Genomic DNA, 24,238 nt, shown 5'->3' with positions numbered 1-24,238 from the left:
CAGCTGTAGGTACACAGGCTAGTTTTCATCAAACAAACAAACTGTTATTTCCATCCAGCAAATTTCTATCTTCCTTTAAAATGGTTGGCTTGCCTAGTGCTTAACATAACAAAGTTTGGGGGTTCCTAGTGTTAGGCTGATGTAGTGTGGGCCAATTTGAAGTTTCAAGTCTAGTATAAAGTCTAATGGCAGATGGGACGGAAAAATAGTGGATGCACAGTGCTTTAAATGTTTTCAAGTAGCAGATATATATATATGGATACATTTCTGCTAGATGATCCTTATCAGTACTAATATTAAGTTAGCCGAATACCATTTGCCTTAATACTTTTAATAGTTCTTAAATTTATTTCAGACTTGACCACAGACACTGCAGCAGCAAACATTTATGCAACACATCTTTATTGAAACTCGAGGCAACAATAACCTTACAAACCGAGGGGCAGAGAACGTCTTTAAAATATACCAAATGAAAACATATTAGAACCCAAATGTGTTCGTGTGAACAAAACAGCGGACCAGAAAGAGAACTCTCAGTATTGGACCAGCTGTGGTAGGTATGAGAGTTTTATTTGATACAAAAAATAAGTTAACCAAGTCTTTCAAGTTCACAGGAGTCTGTTAGAAACACAGGGTAGCATTAAAATCTTCAGTATTCAGCTTGTGTTCTGAATGTTTGAACCGTTTCAAATTCAACATTTCAGAATAGGCTTTGTTTGATCAATCCAGGGGGAAGGACGTATGCACTTTTCAATTTTGAATGTTCAGTGTGGTCCATGATACAAGGTCAGTGTACAAGGCTTAAGATCGCATGGGTGGAGCATTTCCTCGGGGCGCCCCCCGGGAACCTTGAACAGCACCACGTTTATAGTTCTGTTGGTAACCATCCTGTGAAGAGAGAAATTAACCCATTAGGAAAAAACGTTCTTAAAATACAGACTTTCAGCATTCGAAACTATTCAAATCCATATTCATTTGTGTTTATTTAGTAGTAAAAGTTGTGAAACACATGCCTTTATGAATTTTTACTGTGGCTTCAATAGCTGTTTGATTGAAATAGTTACTTTGATCTCTATAAGCCCCACAGACCCTAATATAACAAAAAAGATAAACTAATTCTCTGTACAATACTGGGCACATGTGTCTTACCCTCTGGTAATTACTGTTAGAGTAGTCTCGTGGTGTACTGAACTGGGGTTGGCCATATCCTGAATTTGCAGAGTTGGAGAAAGGTGGGCGATAACCGTCATATCCCCCTTGAATAAATTGAAGACCCCATTAAATTCATTCATCAATAATCAACCAAATCAATCAAACAGTAGCGACAATTACAGACGCTCGAATACTTCAGTGTTATTCTGTACCTCTGAAACCATTGGATGGTCCTCTGTAGCCGTTCATCACGCCGCGTGAGTTCCGAGGACCGCCGCGAGACATTCCTCTGCTGTTATAGAAGGACTGTGTCTGCCGGCTGAACCCATTGCCCTGGCCACTTGGTTGCTGGGACATTGGCTGGTGGCCAGTGGAGTTGGGAAGCGATTGGTCTTGAGAATGAAAGGCACCGACCACTGTGAAGACAATAGGCTTATTCAAACTACAATCTTAGGAGCGTCTGTGTGGAGGGGGATCGTAATTTAGTGGAACGCATAGTGGATGATAGGATTGCAATGATTTTCTCACCAGACTGGAGCTGCTCTGGCGGTATGTCCACTTGTTCCATAAGGGGCTGTGTCTGGCTATTAAAACCCTGGTTGTAGCTATTCTCGTATGGCCCGGTCTGCTTCATTGAGTCCGTATCATTAGCTGGCGGGACGGGTGCATTAAGGTTGAACACCTGTCAGGAAGAACAAATTGATAAGTAAAAATTAATTATGGCATAACACCACTATGCAATGTAAATTACCGTCTGCATGGATTGGAATGGTGCAGCATTGACATTGATGCCACCGCTGTGCAAGGGTTTGGAGCCAGTCTGGAACGCTTGTGTTTGGGAGGCTGGAGGGGGAGCCGTGGATGGAGGTGGCTGCTCTGTCATGGGCATGGAGGCCTACATAAAGAACAAATTATATCATTGTATTTTTCAGCTGCCGCTGCATCAGTGGACAGATTTCAGACACGAGGAAAGGGCTAAGAAAGTTATGAATTCCTAAAACAATGCTCAGACCAAAACAAAAGTGCATAGTGTCAAGTCAAAACTAAAATCCCAAATAGGCAAACACTAACATCTAGGCTGGGTAGAACCCGAAATTCTGCTCATACTTTTTGAGATTTACAATAAGTTCTAGAATGGTTGATAGCTTACCCGAATCGAATCAACAGAGTCGGTTTGTTGTTGAGGGTCAGCTGTGTGAGACAACTGGTACAGTGAGGGCTGTGTGGAGAAGGCCTCTGGTGATGGAGAGACCATGGGGATCTAAAGAACATACATATTTGAAAACAACTGACATAAAAAATACTTTAATTGAAAGGTCGGAGGTATTTTTATATTTTTATCCAGGAAAAATTGGCTACACTTACTTGTGTGGGTTCGGGTTGAATGGCAACAGCTGGCGGCTGTGCGAGACGGGAGGCTGTTAAAAACACCCCAGTGCGTTAGGACACAATTTTAGAACGCTTGAGCCATAATAGCACTTTAACATCCATGTTTGTATTAGGAACTTGCCTGGTTGACACAACATTGAAGGCATATCCATACTAAGGCCCGGCTTCATGGGCTGTGCCAATACAATAGCTGGATCAAGGGCCTGCCCATCAAACTCCAGCATGGAATCCTGGGATTGAGAAATACAGGGAATTTAAAACACACACAGACATATGCGAAATAAAACCAGCTGGCAAAAACAACCTCACCTGCATAAAATTGTATGGTCCCTGCATCTGTGCCATGAGATCCTGAACCACCTGTTTCCTTATCACAGGGTCAGAAGGGGGCGTGGGGTTCACCATGGTCAGCGGATGGGGCTCTGGGACAACAGGAGTGGGAGCAGCTTGTACTGGTTGCTGCATGGAGTTTACAACCTGTAACAAGGACAATATACTGATCAATGCTTTAAAACAACCAGTTACACACCAAAAATTTCATAAATCACAAGTGGCCAAGGACTTTTTAAAGCAGGTTACCTGCGTTTCCGCACTCCATTCCTCGACTTGCTCATTGTCTCCACTACTGTATGTGGTCTCTGAAATTAACTGCCTATTTACAAACTGAAGAGAACAAAAATAGAAACATAAGCAATCAAGAAACGATCAAGAGAAGAAACAGATAAGAAGTGAACATGTCTCACCTCCGTTGGCTCAATAGGAATGGGTTCTGTATACTCTTCTGGTATTACACCCTCTGCAAAAAGGGACATACAAGGTCACTTTCTCAGAAAAATCAGCCTGCTATAGCAGTGGTTTTGAAATGATGCAGAGTAAGCTGACTGTGTAACATGATGCGAGAGGAAATGAATTGTACCCGTGTCTGCAGTGTGCTCCTCGACTTCAGGCACCTCGACTGCAGTTGTTTGCGCTTCTTCCTCTGCACAGACTCCATTGTGATGAGACTGCACTCTGTCGAAGTAACCACTCTGCAAAACTCGCTCCAATGTCTCATTCAGTGCTTTATCTGAGATGGAACAAATCAATTAGACTTTACGTTTTATTAAAACGTTTTTCCAATAACATCTTTTTGAAGGTTATGGATACAGAGAATGCTTAAGAGACCAAAAAGTTTAAACTTTGAAATTGACAAGCATTCAGCAGATCATCTGTCCAGCGAGTGCATTGCCCGGGGAATGATATTTAAATGCCATGAGCCACATGACCTTACATTGCACAGTGGAAACCACTAGAAGCTGCAAGCCATCTAAGGGATGGCCAAGCAATATATTGCATATTCACCATTCATAAACACTGTTTGTACAACTTGTATAATACTGAACAACTGCAGAATACCTACAAGTGTATAATATTAATTAAACACTTAATATCTTGAGTGACATGAAAAGGTTTAAAAAGATCAGCAATATCACTCAGCTTACATTGGACCCAGAGATATTACATGTAGGTTATTCTGCTGAATTGTATCAATTCAAAATACATATCTTAATGAAGATTTGCTCCATCTATATTTTCCTGCCATAATAACCTCGGATGAGACTGGACTTCGGATCCTGACTTCATGGTCATTTTAAGATCCCAAGGCACTTGTTAAAGAGTAGCCCAGTGTCCTTGACAGATTCCCTTCAGTGGCCCTTGTCAAACGTCGCCTCCTAATAATCCCCACCTATTTCTCTTCTCTCCCCCTATAGCTGGTGAGCACACTGGTGGTGGTTTGAGGATTGATTGCAAAGCGCTTTGGGTGTAAAATAAAGCACTATATAAATGCCTCATTCATACGTTAATGCAGATAGCAATTATTCCCATGTCATATACCCTAACAGGTTTCCCAAATCCACATCAGTGTTTTTTGAAGCTTTCCAGAATGCACCTTAAAAATTTCAAAGAAGGACATATTGTTTGCTTGCAATTGCAAGCCTCACTGTTATGACATGCACTAAACTGACAAGTACTTGGATCCGATGGAAGAGTCTCAAAGAAATACTGAACAACTACATCCTTTTAACACCCACAACCCGGCCATAGTCTTAAAATATGTCTGAAACCATGCAAACAATTTAATCCAGAAACACATCGACAATTTTAAACATTCTCTATAGATAATTGTTCTCAGGAAGTGTCAGAACCCAAAGACAATAAAACTAGGTTTGACATACATGTTGTTCCTGCTACAGGCTTGTCCTTCACCTCCAAGAGGTCCCATAAGTGCTGAGATGCTCCTTTATACTGGTCAGTCAACCTGTGAGATAAGAGAGCATATAATTATGAATACATAACCCAGCTGAATAAGAGGTACAAACAACGGACATTTTGCAAATTGGCATTTAATGATAAAAAACACAATGGCAAATTTGTAATAAATCTGAAAGAAAATGCAAATAAATTCTGGAAGCAAAAAACTTAAAGCGCCACTTTCAATTGATCATAGTTACAACTAATACTCAGCAATCTGTAAAATTGCACATGAAACCAATGGACATCACTTGACCTGATGTTTTGGTCACGTTCGGGTCCCACAAGTTTGTAAAACTCATCCAAAGCCGCAAGGTCAACCTCAGTAAGGACCGGGGGACCTCCAGCTCCTTGCAACAGCTCCTGCCGCACACTTTCGTCCCCAAGTCGGTCGAGGAGAAACTGCAGCTCCAGAACCCTTTTCAGTCTTTTCTGCTCCAGCTCTTCTCGCAGCAGCTGCTCACGCCGTGCCGTTTTCTTAACGGTCTTTTGGATCTGACAAATATTCAAGTCCATAGTTATTTCCATACGGAGACAACGAGCACCTCAGTTTCATAAACGCACTTGAATTTAAGGAATTTCAGAACATTTTAGTGTGAGATCTACACATGTTCCAAACACATCAAGTAAAACCATGGTGCCTTTAATCTACAGAAAAGCAAATCAATATGTACTCACTTCTTGACCCAAAGCCAAAAAGCTTTTGTGCAGCTCCCGTGCAAACTCCAGATTATGATTTACTTCCTGGTACTTAGTCAGTGCTTCCTAAATCGATTCAAATACAGAGTTTATATCAAAAGAAATAACAAAATGCACCACAGAGAAGTAAGAATAAGGGTTTACCCACCAGCTGGTCCTGGTTGAGACTTTCTCCTTTGATTTTCCTGGCATTGTAATCGTCAAGCTTGCCCTGAAGAAAGAAAATAATCATCTGAAATTAACATGATTGTAATATTATACCACTCATATGAAAATACATCAATTGAGGATACATAAGGTATTCATATGCAATTATGAATGTAATTTTCTAAATAACATAAAAGATCTAAAAGGCAGAGAACTTTTATAGAAAGCCCCAGTTTGTGGTGGAATAGAAGGGATCATCTTATCTCTGTACTGTTACACTGCCAACAAATACGTGTAGTTTCCACGACCAGACATCTAAAGAAATAAACGGTTTACGTTTTCCCCATAATTAATTAATAAACCCGTCAACGTGATCCACTAAAAGTCTCTAATGTAAAGCCCAGATACCTCACAGGGTCCCTAAAGGCGCTTAATAAGAAACATGAGGACACAGCTGTCCGTGACCCACTTAACTCCAAAACTCACAACAAAACGGTCATGAGAAATCCTCGCTGCGGTTCCCAAACAAAAACAAGCCATCTACATGCACACTCGCGTCGACAGTTTTCCACATTTTTTGCATGCAGAACTCGTTTCAGGTCGCCATATTAGCTTTATCTCCATGTGCGTGTGAGGCTCATCGTGATCTGAACAAAAGCCCGACTAAACATATTGGTATTCATACAATGTCGTAATTTGAATAACTAAAAATGTAAATGGCGATAACCGTACAAAAAGACATTGGAATCGGTATAAACTCAAAAGTTAACCGGGGTAGCGTGTGCTGAGACTGTGGATGCTAACCGGTTAGCGTCTGAGGATACAAAAGAAAAGACAGTGACCGTGACCGAAGTTAACTATTTTAACTTGTAAACGAGTTACATTTAAACACATGTTTTACATATTAATAAAACGACATTGTTAAAAATCCCACTAAGTTACCGTTGGACGTTGAACGGACCTTTCTAGAAGGATTTGATCTCTGATGAAGCCTCGCACAGCAAGATACAACGTTACACTTAAGATGTGGAAGATCAAATTTTACTTTAACAAGTACATTTTTGACAATTCAATACGGTTAAATATGAAAACCCGTATTTATTAAGTGTAATTATTCATTTGGTCACACAAAGTGGGGTATCCAGGGAAGTCCAGTATGTTATTCCAAAACATGATATGTTTTTCCGAATAAATGATAATTGTTTCGTACATTTGTTTATTAAACACGATAAGCGCAGAAGGTAAAGACACCAGTAACGTTACCTTTTTCTTCTCCATATTGCGCACCTTCTTTTCAAGAACCACCAGCAACTGCTTCATGGCCTCTGACTGGTTGCTGGCTGTGTTTTGGTTCATTGATCCGGGAGCAGATCCCAAGTCTGGGCTGGCAGACTTCATAGTCCTGGTGCCATTTGTTGCCGAGGGCATCTGATAAGGGGCAAGTAGGTTTTTGTATTTATTAAACGTATTTCGTAAATGTGTACTTAAGTGTCCATTCGTGGAGATGTCTTTGACTAAACTGGGGCTGCTTTGTTGTCACACAAAGACAATGGCCTAACGTCACGTTAAAAATGTGACAAGATTTACTGGTTTTATTATTTTGATAACATTGTTATTTGTGAGAAACACACCCAAACATATAAGGTTAAATTAAAAGGGTCAAATCGAAAGTGCTTTTAAGTAAAACAAAAAGTATTTATCACAGTTAGATTATCTTCTTTCTCATTCATCACAAAATGTGGGATGTAGGATACCACCGGCGTCATGACCAATGTCGGATCAACGAGGAATTCAAATAATATATAGAGACAATTTGAGTTTAAAATAGACAAGATACCAGATCCAAGTCCTCATCAACCACCTCGTTCAAATTTGACAAAGTGCTGGTTGGCAAAACCGATAATAGATTATTTGTATGAATTAATGATGGCAGATTTCCATCCTTGTATTTCCAGTGCACAAGAAAATTATTTCACAAATGTCAGGACTACAAATACCATCACATTGTCATAGCAACCAACTATGCGCATTTCCCATTAGAAACGTTCATTTCATGGAAGGTCGACTACGTTCTCACCTTTTTGCGCAATATATCCACAAGGGAGAACAGCAATAGTCAGAAGTAAATAAACTGAAGGGTTGATTTGTTTGCCTTTTGATTTCTCTCCGATTTAACTTGGGATCCGCCCCGCCGGCCTCACCGACAACTGAGAAAGACTGAACGGAGAGGAAAAGGTTTATAATGGTGAAGGGACCTGTTAATAGATGCCCAAGATTGTGCCTGCAGTCAACTGACGTTTATTTACATCTTTTGTGAGGAATAGTATAATGCCAGACCAAGTTATCACTTAAAATAAACTAGAGCTATGATAATAATGAAAGAGATTTCAGTTTGGTGCAATTATTGCAACCTGTTATTACGTTAATAATCAGGCAAAACGTCATGACATTTTGTTTGTAACTGAACGCGAGTGAAAACTCGCTGACTTCATGCATAGATTACGAATATTACTACCACCAACGTACAAAAGGAAATAAATGAATAGTGTGTGATGTGTGAATGTGTTTGATGATTTTCCAGTGACATTTTGCCCACTGGGGTAAATGGCTATCTAGAAAATGTGTCGTTTCCCTCCTCCCAAAACTTGGCATTATGCGTAAAAGCATAACGTGTTATTGTTTCTTGACGGTTTATCTGTGAAGAAAATCTTTATACACACACATCCTTTACGTCATACTGTTGTCACATCATTGGTGTAATAAATTATTTGTGTACTGGTGCAAGGTCCTATTAAAATGACTTCAGTAAAAAAACTTGCATCTGTACAGCACACAATCGGTCGGCAGATGGCAGCACTGAGATGAAGTTGAAACCTTAGCCAGTTTAAAATTTCAGTCCTCCCACTTGAGTTGCATTAGGACAACGATTTATACAGTATGTATTGGGTATTTTTTCACATTGTTAACTGCATTTAGGAGCTATCTATTTATGCAAATTAGATTAAATTATCCTGTTAGTTATCTTTTCAACGTTAATTTCCAACAAATATATATCCTCTAAATAAGAATAAGCTGCATATTTATGTAGCACCCCGTTCTTGGATAATGTGAGTGTAGTGGCGTGAGATTTTGTTTGGCGAATTCAGGAAGCAGTTAACATGGTTGCTCTGCTCTCTGATAGCACTGTTCTATTGAAAGGGTGTTTTGGTCAGGAATAATACGGATTAGAGAAAGATCCCATGGGATATTGAAGCTCCCTTTCAACAGTGACTCAATTTCCGCTCTCTGTTCTCTTCAGTAAGTTAGTGTTGGGGCAATTTCTCTTAAGTCCTTCAATATCTATATCAATGTCACATATGGAATGTAGAGAGGCCGATGATCACCTGACGTGATTGTTTTGACTCAGCCCAAACAAACTTCCATTGGCAGTTAAAGTGATGGTTTACGCAAAAAATATATTTCTGTCATCATTTACTCACCCTCTTGTCATGTCAAACATGTATGAGTTTCTTTCTTCCACAGAAAACAAAAGAAGATGTTGGAAACAAAAAATGTTGTTGTCATACAATAGAAGTCAATGGCTGCCACCGCTGATCTGTTATCAACATTCTTCAAATATCTTCTTTTGTGTTCTGCAGAAGGAAGAAAGACATACAGGTTTGAAATGAGGGGAGGATAATTAGTAATTGACTAGTAATTAGTAATTGATGACAGAATTTTCTTTTTTGGTTGAACTATCCCTTTAAATCTGAGATTAAGCAAGAAGCAGTAGCCTGGCTATTGCTGTTACAGAGCATATGATATCGGTGAGTCAACAACACGTCCAGGCCCTCGCTTTACAGGAAATAGGCCTTACTGTGATTATTCAGCCTGTGATGGAACACTTCTGTACAGTATGCCTATAGACAACCTGAACCACAAATAAAGCACAACCCAAACATCAAGTAAGATTATTAACTTAATTTAATAAGTATTAATAATTTACAGATGAATTATAAATACTAGCTCTTAATCCTTTAAAGGCATAGTTCACAGAAAAATGAACAATCTTTCATTATTTACTCACCCTCATTTACTCACCTCAAACCTGTATGAATTTCCTGCATCTATACAATCATGAAAGAAAATATTTTGAAGAACGTTGATAACCAAATAACATTGGCCCGACGGACTTACAATGTATGGACACAAAACATATACAAGTTTTGACAAAACTTTTATTTTTCTCAGATGACAGAATGATTATTTTTGACAGATGATTGCATAATTACTCTTGTGTGAACTACATCTCTGTCATGTATTTTAAGCGAATTTACTGAGCATTGTGTAGTAAATAGCAAGGCTATTGATGGCAATCCATATTTTACACTTGCGTAACAATGCACAATTCATAATAATATTACGTGATAGTTCAATCAAAAATTTTGTCATCATATACTCTCCCTTTCATTTAAAACCATATAACTTTCTTTCTTCTGTAGAACTCCAATGAAGATCTTTGGAAGAATGCTGTTGACTGGCACCCATTCCCCTGCATTGGTTTTGTGTCCATACAATAAAAGTGAATGAGTGCCGATGCTGTTCGGTTACAAATTTTCTTCAAAATGTCTTCTTTAGTGTTTTGTGAAAGAAAGTCACACAGGTTTAAAATGACAAGACGGTGAGTAAATGATGACAGAATTTTCACTTTTTGGGAGAAATATCCCTTTTGCTTGTGTATTTATCAAATAGATTTCTTAACGCACAGAATACTGGTATATGAGTTTGGTGTTGCTAGTTACAGCAGTTAAAATCCCAAGACATTTTGCATTGTTTAACGGTGGCTCTCAAATTTTCAAAGCATGTTTCTGCAAACATTTATGATGCACATAAAACCCCTACAATTCTGCAATGCAGAGATGTTATAATTCATGTTGTAATACTTACTATATCCCTAAACCTTTCTGAAGGAAATATACCCTGAGCTAAGGCTTTCCTGCCAAGTAGATGAGTTGACAGTCAGTGGTTTCCGAGACACTGTCTGAAAAGCCATTCTCCTTTCAAGGGGGGGCCATATGGAGTTATCCAACCAATCAGAGTCCAGCAGGGTGATCAAGTGAAACGAGTAGGAAGTCAGCATGGCTCATACCACCCCCTGCCAAGGTTCATCTGTGTTCATTTCCTGTACATCCTTTGGGTTTGCTGTGTCCAATCCACAGGAAATGGTGGACGCCTATCACACGCAGTTCTAACAGTTATTGAGAAGCAAACTGTTGAAACACACAAACTAATTTTTTTTATCTATGGTAACACCTTGGATAAGTAGCCCTAATGTCTTAGTAAAGGAACAAGCATTTAAAGACGAGTTACTCATATTTGGAAAGCACAGGTTTCAAACACTCCCTCCATTTGCCACAGATCAGGGGCAGCAAAATGATGTACATTCATATTTATATTTATATTGCCTATTTATATTTATATTATTTTTGTCTATATTTACATTATATTTGTTATGAATTGTTCCAATTGGGGATCAGAAATCCCAGCCGAGGGTAATCATTGACCTAACACGGTTATTATGCCTTAGGGACGGATTGGTGTAAATACAGCCAACATACGGCTCTGAAACTGCCTCTGCTTTGGACGGCAATCATTGCCATGCTTTTTGGGCCATCAGTGTCGCTGGAGCAGTTTTATTCCGGGTGTTTTATCTCCTGGCCCAGTACTGCAGTCGAATCTACACGAGCACCTCTGGTAGGAGATAAGAGGAGTTTCTCCCAACGACATTAAGCAGATATGGGTGTGAGGAGATATATTATTAGTAAACGGTTTGAAGGGGTAAAATTACATGGCCAAAATGAATATTATTTTGTTTACGTTTACATTTAGTCATTTACAATACTAATAACAACTTTATTTTATATAGCGCCTTTAAAAGTAGCATCTCAATGCGCTTTACATAAGTAAAAATAGAGGGACAAAGTTCAACATATACTAGAAATCAATAACAACAAGATAAAACAATCAGAAAACAAATAGAGAAACAAGCTATTTCACTTAACAAATTATACAATGCAACTATAAATAAAAACAAGGCACTCACATATCTCACATAAAAGATATCCTAAAAAAAGTATGTTTTAATAGAGGATTTAAAAATATTAAGAGATTCTGCAATTCTTATCTCAGAGGGAAAAGAATAACATAGCGTTGGCGCCAGAGAGGAAAAATCCCTATCACCCATAGATTTTAACCGAGTTGCCGGGACCATTAAAAGACCAGCTCCAGTAGAATGGAGGTTAGGTGCTAGGGTGTATGGTACTAAGAGATCTGACTAAATTTTGTGGAGTCAAATCATTTAAGGCCTTGCAATTCAGCAGAAGGATTTTAAAATCAATTGGTAACTTGAAAGGAAGCCAATGTAAGGTTTCCAAAAAAGTTGTAATGTGAACACTGGTCCTAGTCAGGATGCAACAGCAGAGTTTTGTAGCAACTGTAATTTGCTAAGGGTAGCTTTTGATGCTCCAGCCAACAATGCATTGCAACAATCAATCCGAGAGAAAAAAACTTTTCAGCTACAGAAAATTACAGCTGGGACGTAATCTGTCAATATTTATGAGATGAAAAAAGATACTTTAACTGTATTCGGAACTGGTAGACAAAATGTTAAGTAAGCATCAAAATAGCATTTTATCCAAAGGAACATACAGAGAGTTCAGGGAGCAGTAAGCAATATTTCATACAGGAGTGATAATACAATAGATGCTTATACAAAGTAACTAGTTTCAACAAAAGCTAGACCACTGCTTGTTGAGAGAATCTGTTATTCTCAGAAGAGATGGGTTTTAAGTAGGTTTTTGAATGTTGTGAGAGATGTGGTTGACCAGACCGAGGAATGTTCCACAAGGAAGTAGTTGTGAAGCAGAATGAGCGGGAAAGCAATTTACTGCCCTTTTGAGAAGGCAATACAAGACGCTGCTCATTTGCTGAATGCAGGCTTGTTGATGGTGTGTATTAGTGTTGGAGGGTGTGAAAATATGCCGGTGCAGTTCCAGTGATAGTCCCATATGCAAGCATTCGTGACTTGAATCTGATATGGGCTTCAACCGGTAGCCAGTGGAGAGAGATGGAAAACGGTGTCACATGAGCCCTTTTGGGCTGTTGGAAGATAAGGCGTGCTGCTGCGTTCTGAACCAGCTGGAGTGGTTTGATAGTCTTTGGAGGAAGACCAGCAGGGAGAGAATTGCAGTAGTCCAACCTTGAGATTACCAGGGTCTGTGTGCAGTGCTTCTGTGACCGATAGCAGTGCAGTCTCAGAGGAGTGGTTTGTTCTGAAGCCAGACTGCTTGTCATCTACTAGTTTGTTCTGGAATAGGTAGGAAGACAACTGGTTTGTAAACTGCCCTATCAAGCGTTTTTGCAATAAATTGGAGGAGAGAGACTGGTCTGTAACTGTCAATAGTAGAGGGGTCCAATGTGGGTTTCTCAAGTAGATGTTTTTGATGTAATGCAATGTGTATACACGATTTATGGTTCAATGCATCTTTTGTTCCGACACCTTTTTTATGTCTAATACATGCAAGGGCAACTTATAACACTCCAAAGACATATAAAAACACGTATTCACGCCATATGACTCCTTTAAAGGAGCCATTTGCTGTCCAAGCTTCGTTAAAACAGCAAATGTGATGTGTGGTTTTGTTTCAAACGACTATGTCTTTAAATAATACAGAATATTGCTGTAAAGTGCAAGGCATTGTGGGGTCACGTGACGGATTAACTCAAATGTACAGAATAATGCTGTAAATTTCAAATCTACAATGGCGGGATTATCTTCAACAGTCGAGATTGGTGAAGTGCGCAAAATGAGTGATTCACACCTGGGGTAAGTGATTTATTACGTTTATTTTCTCCATATTTGTTAACTATCATACTGGTAACATTATATAGAAGTATCTACAGTCGCGTTTCATATTGGTAACCCCGGATTCAACCTCCATCCGCGGGGACCGAAGGAGTCTTGCGCGGGGTTTCATCAGCGCCGTCGCGGTAAGATTTCAAACATTCTCCGTCGCTATAGCACCTGAGGACAGAAGTTGTTCACGTTATTTCGAGTTTTCGTACACAGCAGGTGCGAAGGCGGTATGTGACGAGCTACGGTTCATTGTATTAGTACATTGACGGTTGTTTGTTTAATATTGAACATCGCGCCCGCCGTAGACACGGTAAATGTTACATGCTTCGACTGTTGGGATTCACGGGAATTTACTATTGAATACCACACTCGGTCGTGATTATTTTGTGGTGTAATTCAAATTTGCAAATGCAGTTATCCGTTAAACCGAGCGCCCAAATTAAAACGAGTCACCAAAGCTTGAGGTAAGTCGATGTTCACGGAGGATAGCCCGGTAAAGTGATTAATGTACGTAACCATAGATATTCAGTTTATGTAACGGAGGCCAGATGAGAGCTTGAGCAAAAGACGTTAGCGACACCCTTATCGTTAGAGCAGGACTGTCTCCAGATAGGACCGTTGGATGGTGGGAGTGAGACAGCCCGTTACAAATAACAGTGTGACAATTTGTTGATCGTGACATCCCTTACATCCCTTAGAAATGGCTTACATTTCTGTATAAGTACGGTTTTAAGTGTAAGTTACTCTGTGTAATTTGCTTAGAGTTTGTTTGTAGAGTCACTTATACTTAAATGTAGTTTAAATGTGAAAAGCTTAAAGATAAAATTGTATTGTATCTATTAACGATTGTCACATGTGGTATTGTTTGTTTTAGGACACACTTTGCCATGCAGGCCACTGAATGCTGACTACTGAAGGTTAGGTTGTGTGTGACGGTGCTCAGCACAGCTTCATGTCTGGCCTTGCCACTCTGATCATAGCATGTTAAATATTCAATCTTCAGTACCAGGATGGGGCAGCGTCTATCTTGGAGTCCACAGAAAGGTATTAGTTGAACCACTTCCTTACCTGCATTTTATAGATATGTTAATGTTATATACCTGTTTAGAACTTTAAAACAATATTTCTCAACGAGAGATGGATTTTTTTAGTGCAAATTATTTAGAAGTCTGCCCTATTTAACACTAGCAAGCTGATCATTTAATTCATGTGTTTTAATATAATATATTTTGTATATTTAATATATAACATTTTGTTTTTCCTGACTCTTTGTAGATATTAATCCAGAGAGTGGAACAAGAAGCGTCATCTAAAATGCCAGCATACAGAAGAAACAGGTTGCAGTGAAACCACATGTTGCCGCTCTTCTAAACACAATGATGAATTTTCAGTGAAATCGATGAAAAGTAAGAAGCACGTACGAACGCACATACACACACACACACACACACACACACACACACACAGATCTCATCATTGTATTATTCTCTGTCTCTGACTGTATATGTTGTCCTCTGTTTTTCCTCTGAGTATAAATATCTAAAATTATTCTCTTTTTTCTTTTCCATAGTTCCAGCTACTTGTTGTGCTCTGATGGATCAAGATGTGGAACGTTTTACAGACTCACTTGGGCTTTGTTATGCGATATTGTTACATGATGGATATGTTGGTTAAGGTATTGTTTAAACATTCCTTGTTTAAAGAGCCATGTTGGCAACTATGAAGTTGTAACTGAATAAAAATATTTAATGTACAACAAGGTACAAAATTTGTCTGTAATTTATTTTTGTATCAATTAAAACATAAATAAACAGTGTCTTCACATAATTGAGTTTTGCTGTGTCAGCTGTGATGTGATGTGGCGAACACGATGAATCATTGTGACAAGAAATCATCTTGCACATTCAGTTTAGTAAGATGAAATATGCTTTCTTTGAGAATTGAAGCAAGCACAGCTCCAAATACAACAATTACACGAGACATTTGAAAAATATTCGAAAAAAGAGTTGAATATCAAATTAAGACATGAAATCAAAACATTTACCTATTTACAGATGCTACATGTACATCTATGCAGGGAGAAATGTAAAGTGCCTGTGACAGGTACCAGAATTGTGAATAAATAAATTATTCTGCAAAACACTCATAATTTTCTTTCACATCAGATCTAGTGTAAGTCTTCTAATAAAGTTATCGCATTTTAAATAAAACTGGAAATATTTACCCAGTCAAATTACGTTACGCATAAGTAGCCTATGTTTTCAATGCCTTCATACTGAATTATGATGAAAATAAATAATGAATTATTAGAATTGCAGATTTGTTTGTTTCAAACTATGTTTATTGTTTTGATCAGTTTGGTCTCATTGTTTGGATATCTGGTATTTAATAAATATAGAAGCTGTCGTGAGCTTGTCGTGAGCTCGTGACCCCTCGAGTCACGAGTCCAGGGTTTATAATTGACTGGCGAGCTGCGGCATCTAGGAGCGCTATTTCCTCTCATTGTCGAGCGGTCGTGAGCAGGAAGTCGGAAAAGAAAGCAGAAACTGAGGGGGCAGGGCCATTTAAAAATACCTGCTGCCCTACAATAACGGGACCAAAGACAGCAGCCTCACGGGACAGCGCGCAGTACGCATCGCAGAGGATACGCGCACGATTGATGTCAATTCATGGTGTCATTAAACAACGTGCATGTGGGACATCTCCCTGTCAGCACTTCTTTATTTAGAAATAACATATAGCGTGAGGACTGAATGCGTGAGATCTGGGTGAACGAAGACACATTAATTCTGGACATTATTTTCGGATTCAATTGGATGATAGGAATGCTTTGGAATTTGGCGTAAATGATGTCTTTTGTGGGTCGCTCTCCTCTCTAGTGCACTCAAAGGCAGCAAGGCAGGTGCATTTTGTGCTCACGCTTGAACCGTTTTTGTACAGTTTTTTGTTTTTGGGACATTGATGGTCTGACGTCGAGTCTGGGACATACCTGTTTTTCAAGTGCGCATATGCTCAGGACAATTCCTGAGGCATTCATTTAACATGGCATCTACAATAGAGAGAAAAACCTTGGATGCTAACGAGTAAGTAATCAGTAAATCTGTTGATTTGTTAAATCTGTGTGTTTTCTTTTATTGCTTTTGCTTATTTGTAATATTTAAACAACAAAAAAAAAACGTGTGCTGCCTTGTGTTTTGCTTATTCTAAAATATGCACAATCATTTTCTAATAAGTCTATAAGTATCAATACGCAGTCAAGCTTTTCCAACACCAATACACAGTTAGTCCATAACTAATAAAGCTATAGCTTTTTATCAAGTGAGTTTAAGCAGGTTGACAAGGGCCTATAATTTAAAGTAGGTTAACTATTTAACCGAGGGTGCAGTGGCCCGGAGCAGAGCTCATTTGCCTAGCGCATTTTAACGCTTCTTTTCTCCCCTGGGGTAAAAGCAGTTATTGTAGCAAGAGCAAACGGTTATAGGCGCTAGAGGAAGCGGTTAGGACCAATATACATACAGAAAATGTGTACTTGTATGGATTACATATCTGACAGAGTTTCTGTTGCCTTTCAAACATGTGATGGTGCCATCTGGCGTTCAAAATGGTAGCCTACATTCTTAAAGTGGTTCCCTTAATCGTTTCTTAAAAAGCATAATTTTTTACTCTTTTGTAGTCTGTAGAACTATTTTTGTTTATTTATTGGTTCTTTATGACACCAAACAGCCCGACAAAGAACCTTTACATTCAAGTGTAGTTATTTTAATGGAGTGTTCAATTACAGGGAACCCGTTGATGAGGTCCTTCAGATGCCACCCTCACTCCTAACGTGCGGCGGGTGCCAGCAGAGCATCGGGGACCGGTTCTTCCTCAAGGCTATCGAACAGTATTGGCATGAGGATTGCCTAAGCTGTGACCTCTGCGGCTGCCGCTTGGGGGAGGTGGGCCGCAGGCTTTACTACAAACTTGGCAGGAAGCTGTGTAGAAGGGACTACCTCAGGTAAATTTGGAAAAAGATGTGGTGTTCACGTCAGATATTTATTTGTCTCTTAAGGGTACAGATGTGTTTTTGAATCTGATAATATTTGCATAATGCAGCTTGTGTTTGTTAGTAAACTTTATATTTTGAAATAGGTATACGCAGAGATGTTTCTTATTGGACGATGTGTATGTTGGAATTTGCAGTCAGTTAATGCAATTTATTTCTGCAGGCTATTTGGTCAGGATGGGCTCTGTGCTTCTTGTGAAAAGAGGATCCGGGCCTTTGAAATGACCATGCGTGTCCGTGACAAAGTATACCACCTTGAATGCTTTAAATGTGCCGCCTGTCAGAAACACTTCTGTGTTGGCGATCGCTACCTGCTAATCAATTCGGACATTGTGTGCGAACAGGACATTTTTGAGTGGACCAAACTGAATGGCAACATGATCTAGTTTTCTCCCTGTCACTCTATGTAGTCAATTCAATTTTAACCAAAAAATGAAACAACACGTAATTATCTTTTTAGCTCTAGAAGCCACGATCAGAAACATTCTCAAAATGATCATTTCCTTTTGTTATTTAATTATAACTTAATAAAAATAAAATAAAAAAATTGTATTCAGATGTGGAAACTACACACAGCATACAATTGTTTTTCTATTGATTTATTTTTTTATCAAATAACTACAAAAATACAGGTTGTAATGTATTGCAATAAACTCTATTTCCCTTTGATACTTTCATAGAAAGTAAAACTATAAGAAATGTTAATTGGTGTAAAGACACTTCTAGAAAATGTGATAGAAAACCTATGCTTCCCTCCTCCAAAATAGCAAAGAGCCATTTGTTCTTTTACACACTGTGTAACAACTGTATGTATGTGTGTTTGTTATATAAAGAAGAAAGAATTACTGACAGCAATAAATTACTTTACTAAACATTCCATAAGACTCACATTTAATAAACTGTGTGTTATTTTTTTATATTTTAGGCCTGATTTATGATGGTCTATTCTTCAACTATGCTTTATTTTAGAAATGACTGTATCCTGACTTACATAAACTTGAGATAAAAGATTTAAACGATGAAAATGATGCAGTCAGGGGTAATCCTCAAAACATATTCTAGAAGAAAACCTGCCCGTAATGGAGCTCTTGTTTTGAATTTTATGAAGTAATAGTCAAAAGTCGAACTTTTGTTTAGGTTTAATACTACAGTGACATGCAAAAAAAACCTACTGCTGGTATATGTGAAGGTTTGTTCTATGAACGTGGTGCAGATATTATTCAGTATGAAACTGCAGATTGTCATATTTACTGTAAACTTCCACATTAAAGGTAAGGTTCATAGTTAAAAGCAGAAATGAAATGAGAACAGTCGGCCAGATACCATCTGATCATAGCCAGATTAAGCATTGATGCTTATGAAAGAAATTTCTCCATCACATACTGTAGTAAACAAAAATTTAAGTTTAGAGTAGAAGAAATGATAGATACAGAGATACATGCTATATTATCATCTGTATTGAGACCAGCATTTTTGGGAAAAAGAAACTCATTGCAAAGTGATTAACCTGAAAGCCACAGGTTCAAAACACCAACAAGGTTTTTTATTTTTTATCTCAACGCTCAGCTTTAAAGAGTTCAGATGCAGAGCTTTTCCAGAAGCGGTGTTAAGACAGTCTTAACAAAAGAGCAGTGAATGTGGCCCGTTACCAGCATACTTCATGAGCATCTCATTTCTTCACACATTCATATGAAAGTTTAGAAAACACAATGCATTAGTCTTATTGCTGTAGGACATATAAACTACAGACACTTGATTACTTCACTTTCCTTATTTTACTTCATTGCTGAAATGTTTATTTCTGTAATTTATAGGAATGCAAAATTATAAAAATGAATTCAATTGAAAAAACAGAAGGGGGCGCCAGAGATCCAAAAAATGGATACTCACCCTGGACAGTGTGACTAAATACAACTGCCAGTGAATGTCTTCATTTCTTACATAAATAAGGAGACTAAAACATGTCTGCAAGCCTAGTATATGGGTTCCATTTATTTAAAAACACCTAAACAATTATACATTTAATCATTTAGCAGACGCTTTTATCCAAAGTGGGAGTTCATGGAGCAATAAGCGATATGTCAAATAGGAGCAATAATACATTAGGTGCTTATACGAAGTCACTAGTTTCAACAAAAGCTAGACCAATACCTGTTGAGAGAAAGAGAGAGGGTTAGTTTTTTATACAAAAAAATAGTCTTCATTACCTTAAACACTCACCAAGACAGTCTCATTATAGAGTATATAAACCTGGCCCATAATGTATAAATCAGTATTGTCTATACAAAATATTAAATTACTGTGTATGAGCATATCTTAGGAGACATGGTGAAGGAGCTTTAAAGATCATAAATCTTCTTTCAGTCCATCATTTGGTTTTACGTGTTCTAATTTTATACTGAAATGTCTCCCATGTGTGGGTGTTTCTGGACCGGACTAACCCAAAACTGCATCTTCTTCTTTACGTTTTCGCCTGATATAATGATGAAAACCATGAAAGCTCGCATGATCATCTGAGCCGCTGATTCCTTGAAAATGTTTCGATATTGTTGGATCTAAATCTGATCTTTGGTTCATTACCTACAAAAGCTGTAATGGCAGATAAAGATGCTATCAACGAGTAAAGAAGACCTGGTCTGGAGGCCAGCTGTCTAATGCTTGAAGGCACTATCCGAGCCGCTGAATGAAGACACTATCCATCAATGGGGCAACATGCAATTTAGGACTAAATACTAAAATAGTTCCAATCTGATGATGAACTTAAAAGCATGTATGATCTCATACATGTGGGGATGCTATATTTAAATATATAACCAAATCCAAAACATCTCAAGAGTATACGATAGTAGTTGAATTTTCTTTTTAAACTCACAAGTCTGGGCATGGATACATAGAGAATCCACATGTGCATCTGCAGTCCATTATAAAACTGACTATGCTTTGTTCAAAGGTGCTGTCACTTGGTCTTTTGAAACAATATATTGATGTCCCCACTGTGATCCATATTTGTTATTTGCAACAATTATTTTTGTCTGTCAACCCCTTGGGTATAATTTTGGAAACAAACTTGTTTTTTTTACGTGACTTCCAAAGATTCCTGCAAAGCCTATAATAACAAGCTCTATGATCTGTGAGAAAAGGTCAATATTAAAAACATTAATGGTTTTAGGAAAAACAAGCGGGTGATAAAACATCACTAAACCGAACCCTGCTTAAGAAATGTTTTGCGTCATACTTTCTGCTGTTCATTATTTATTTATTTCCTTTAGCTTTCTGACCCGAGTTTATCTCAATTTATTGTGAGATACCAAAATCTGCATGGATTGTGGGGTTCTACTCATGTTGCATCCTTTTTTCTCTCATTTTCGACGATTTAAAGCTATAGACCAGCCCCTGACATCAATCTGAAAGAAGTTTGATGAGCATGTGTCATTTTGTCCAATGACATAAATCCGCAGTGTAGGGGAGGGGAGAGAATGTTGACATAAAAACATATTTTTCTCTTTCGTTATTAGGAAACAATATTCCATGTAAATTATAGAAATACATAACAACATAAAATGGCAACTCATTTATTGAGGGATATACCACATGCACAAAAAGATCTGTACGTTTGTACATTCAAGTATTTCTTCATCATTTTTCACCATAGTGGAACTCTCTCATAAATATGTATGTTCTCATTCAAGAAGAAATCTTGAAAACTTACCTGTAAAATAAATTTAAAAGTACTATGTAGTATGTCAACCACTCATTCGAAGTCCCCTTTTAAATAAAGAGGTCAGCTATATATTAGACCGAGATGCCTGTCAAGTTGGTTAAATTGGTGGAAATTCAACAAATCTCACAATGGCGTCAAGACATGCACACATGCTGAGATGCCTGGGACTATTTTTGCTTCAGGTAGGTGATGGAAAATGGCAATAGTTTTTGAGTTTGATCCAGGTTCTCTCAGTAATTGCCCTTCCCATAAAATGCCTGCTTTCAATCAACTGAGATGGTTAACTTCCTGTTAGAAGCATGTGAAGGGATTTGTATTTGTGCAATCTCACTATAAAGACTTCGCCTGCAATTGAAATAGTTCAACAGAACAATAAACATTCTTTCATCAATTACTCACCCTCATGTTATTCCAAACCTATAACTTTCTGTTCTCTGCAAAATACAAGATATTTTGGGGGACATTTTTGAGCAAACAACACTGGCCCCCATTTACATCCATCATAGTACTGAAACATTTATATTGAGTTCCACATATGAAAGAGTCATATGAAGGTTATTAGGGTGAAAAACTGATGACAGAATATTCTTATTATTGGGTGAACTGCAACATGCTTATTCAACACAGAAACCATATAAATTGGTCATCTTTACACGTTAATATTAAAAGAATATGAATTATGTATATTATATATTACTAATATTTTGCATTATAAAAGTACTTTAAAATGAATCTGAAAAGACTTTTCTAAAATAATACGTTCCATCTTTGAATCATAACAAAGGCAGAGAAATGAATTTAGACCTGTCAGTATTCATAATACCATTTCCCATGACGACACTCAGACATGTTCACATGGGTGGTTTAGAAAACAAAGCATTTCTCAGAAAACAAAGCATTTCTCAACACAATACAACCGATACATACATGCTAGCTGTTATACATTCAACCACATTTGCCAAATTAAAGGAGACTGTAAAGAATACTTCAGACCACCAAACTGGTATTATGGGTTCAAAGTGAAGAAAAGCTTTACTGCTAAATCCCATAATCCTTCTCTGTCCTGCCAAACAATTCCCAAAAAAATTTGTTGTATTCCTGTGAAACGATTTGGTCAAGATGACAAGAATCAACATGAGTTCTTTTCTTATCATGCAGGTCAGAGGGGTCATTGAACAACTTTCTCCATGTGATGTAAATTGAGATGTTAACTGTAATTCAATAACAGTCATCAGAGTGCATTAGTCAAAAAGTGTTTGAGAGGGTCTTTTGTCTTAAACACACATGTAACAGAACCTTAAACCTGAATCATGTGGGCTTTAAAACCGTTGAACAAAATTCTTTCTATACATAGAAATGTGTCTGATCATTACAAAAGTAAAGATCAGTCCTGACTTACAGTATTATGATAAAAATCTGTTGTCATTGACCTTCATGTTGTTGTTTCTTGCGTACCATGAAACTGAAATGTGACTGAGGTCTTTTCATTGTTGTTAACTTCACAATGAGGTCTGGAGGCTTTCATACATTCTGTGACCTTATTTAAAGTAGTTCAGACCTAGTTTACACTTCCTTTAACTGTTACATAAAGCACTTCCTGAGGCCTCTGGAAATATATGTCAAGTTAAAACATGGGTTGGACTCTTTGTGTCAAATCTACTGTCTTACCCTCAACATCCTGTCGAGCTGATGATGTGTCCTTTCCTTAAGACGGGGAGTATGACTTTCATTAGAGTATGAAAGAGTCTCTGTCAGGACATTCCACATAATTATTGCTTGAGAAGGTCCTCTGTTCTTGTTTCAATATGACCTCAGACCCAGCGGACAGTGTTGCTGAACCACCTGAAGAAGTGCTGTGAGAAACATGAAGTAGGAAATGTGCTCAGTCCACATCTACAAGAACAACCGTGCTGGAAATAGGATGAATTAATAAAATACATTAAGTGTTTTTCAAAGATTTTGGAATGAAGGATCCTTTAAATTGAGGACCCCCTAACTATACTCCCCCCATACTTATTGTGAATGACATAATCAAATCTGTCTCTGCATGTAGCCTACTCAGTTTTGAAATCTTATTTTAACTAATGTACATTGTTCATGTTGAGTTAAAGGGACAGTTCACCAAAAAACTGTCTGACCCTAACCATACTAGGAAAAATTGCTTTAAAAAAATATTTGTTCTGTTAAACACAGAAGAAGATATTTTGAAGAATGTAGGAAAGAAAACTATTCTGGGTAACTTTTGACTACCATTGTACTTTTTCTATACAGTAGTCAACCTATAAATGGTAGTCAAAGGGGGCCAAGAATGGTTTGGATAGAAGCATTCTTCCAGATATCTTTCTCTGGGTTCATTAGAACAAAGTAATGTACAGATTTGGAACAACTCAAGTGTGAGTAAATTATGACAATTTTTATTTTTGGTGAACTGTCTGTCCCTTTAAGAGATGTTTGTCTCTCATGCTTGTGCTGTCATGCTTATATAGAACAGCTCATTTATTGAACCACAGCCTGTGGCCGAGTAAAGTTTGTGGATTATCATGACAGCTTGATGCTTTAGAGGACTGTTTTTGATCAAGGTGGACTTGGACTCACTTGCCATCTTAAAGCAAGCGGAAAATTTAGGGTGACCTCTGTACATGATAAATCATTTGGAAGACATATCTCACGCAAACAAACAACAGACTGTACAAAACAAAAAGCTTTCTTTCACACTGGCAAAGTACTAAACTCATTCTTGTTATGTTTTCACAATAATCAATTTCAGTATTGTCCTGTCTGAAACCATATGAACAGAGTTTGTTGGGAAATGAAGCAGAATGAGAAAGCTATCAGAGAAGCTATCAGGGCCTGTCTAAAGAAAACATATCATATACTGATTACATCCCTTTAAGATTGA

General features: G+C 37.9%; 2 protein-coding genes and 1 long non-coding RNA gene across 4 annotated transcripts; 2 read left to right on the top strand and 1 right to left on the bottom strand.

Annotated features, from left to right (window-relative positions):
• Positions 1-380: 380 nt before the first annotated feature.
• On the bottom strand, positions 381-7,910 carry caprin1b (cell cycle associated protein 1b). Its single transcript, XM_056766838.1, has 18 exons — positions 7,757-7,910; positions 6,943-7,107; positions 5,681-5,743; positions 5,512-5,598; positions 5,090-5,328; positions 4,758-4,840; positions 3,458-3,607; positions 3,285-3,337; positions 3,121-3,204; positions 2,851-3,018; positions 2,663-2,771; positions 2,518-2,570; positions 2,303-2,413; positions 1,904-2,047; positions 1,681-1,834; positions 1,365-1,568; positions 1,150-1,256; positions 381-888 (listed from the first exon to the last, which is right to left on the bottom strand). Exons 2-18 carry the CDS (start codon positions 7,105-7,107, stop codon positions 802-804), a joined length of 2,061 nt encoding a protein of 686 aa, XP_056622816.1. The 5' UTR covers positions 7,757-7,910; the 3' UTR covers positions 381-801.
• A 5,528-nt stretch (positions 7,911-13,438) lies between these two features.
• Positions 13,439-15,276, top strand: LOC130435765 (uncharacterized). Of its 2 annotated transcripts, XR_008908846.1 has the most exons (4): positions 13,439-14,308; positions 14,448-14,617; positions 14,849-14,979; positions 15,144-15,276. It is a non-coding gene; the product is annotated as an uncharacterized LOC130435765 (long non-coding RNA). The 2 variants fall into 2 exon arrangements; XR_008908845.1 differs by having other exon boundaries at positions 13,439-14,617.
• A 799-nt stretch (positions 15,277-16,075) lies between these two features.
• lmo2 (LIM domain only 2 (rhombotin-like 1)) lies at positions 16,076-18,494 on the top strand. The gene is made up of 3 exons (XM_056766225.1): positions 16,076-16,656; positions 17,355-17,570; positions 17,782-18,494. The coding sequence occupies exons 1-3, from the start codon at positions 16,616-16,618 to the stop codon at positions 18,002-18,004; spliced, it is 480 nt and encodes a 159-aa protein (XP_056622203.1). The 5' UTR covers positions 16,076-16,615; the 3' UTR covers positions 18,005-18,494.
• The last annotated feature ends 5,744 nt before the right edge of the window (positions 18,495-24,238 follow it).

This window comes from Triplophysa dalaica, chromosome 14, assembly GCF_015846415.1.
Source record: "Triplophysa dalaica isolate WHDGS20190420 chromosome 14, ASM1584641v1, whole genome shotgun sequence".
NCBI classification, from domain to species: domain Eukaryota; kingdom Metazoa; phylum Chordata; class Actinopteri; order Cypriniformes; family Nemacheilidae; genus Triplophysa; species Triplophysa dalaica.
The sequence above is the reverse complement of the archived record's forward strand: the minus strand, read 5'-3'. Positions and strand labels throughout refer to the sequence as shown.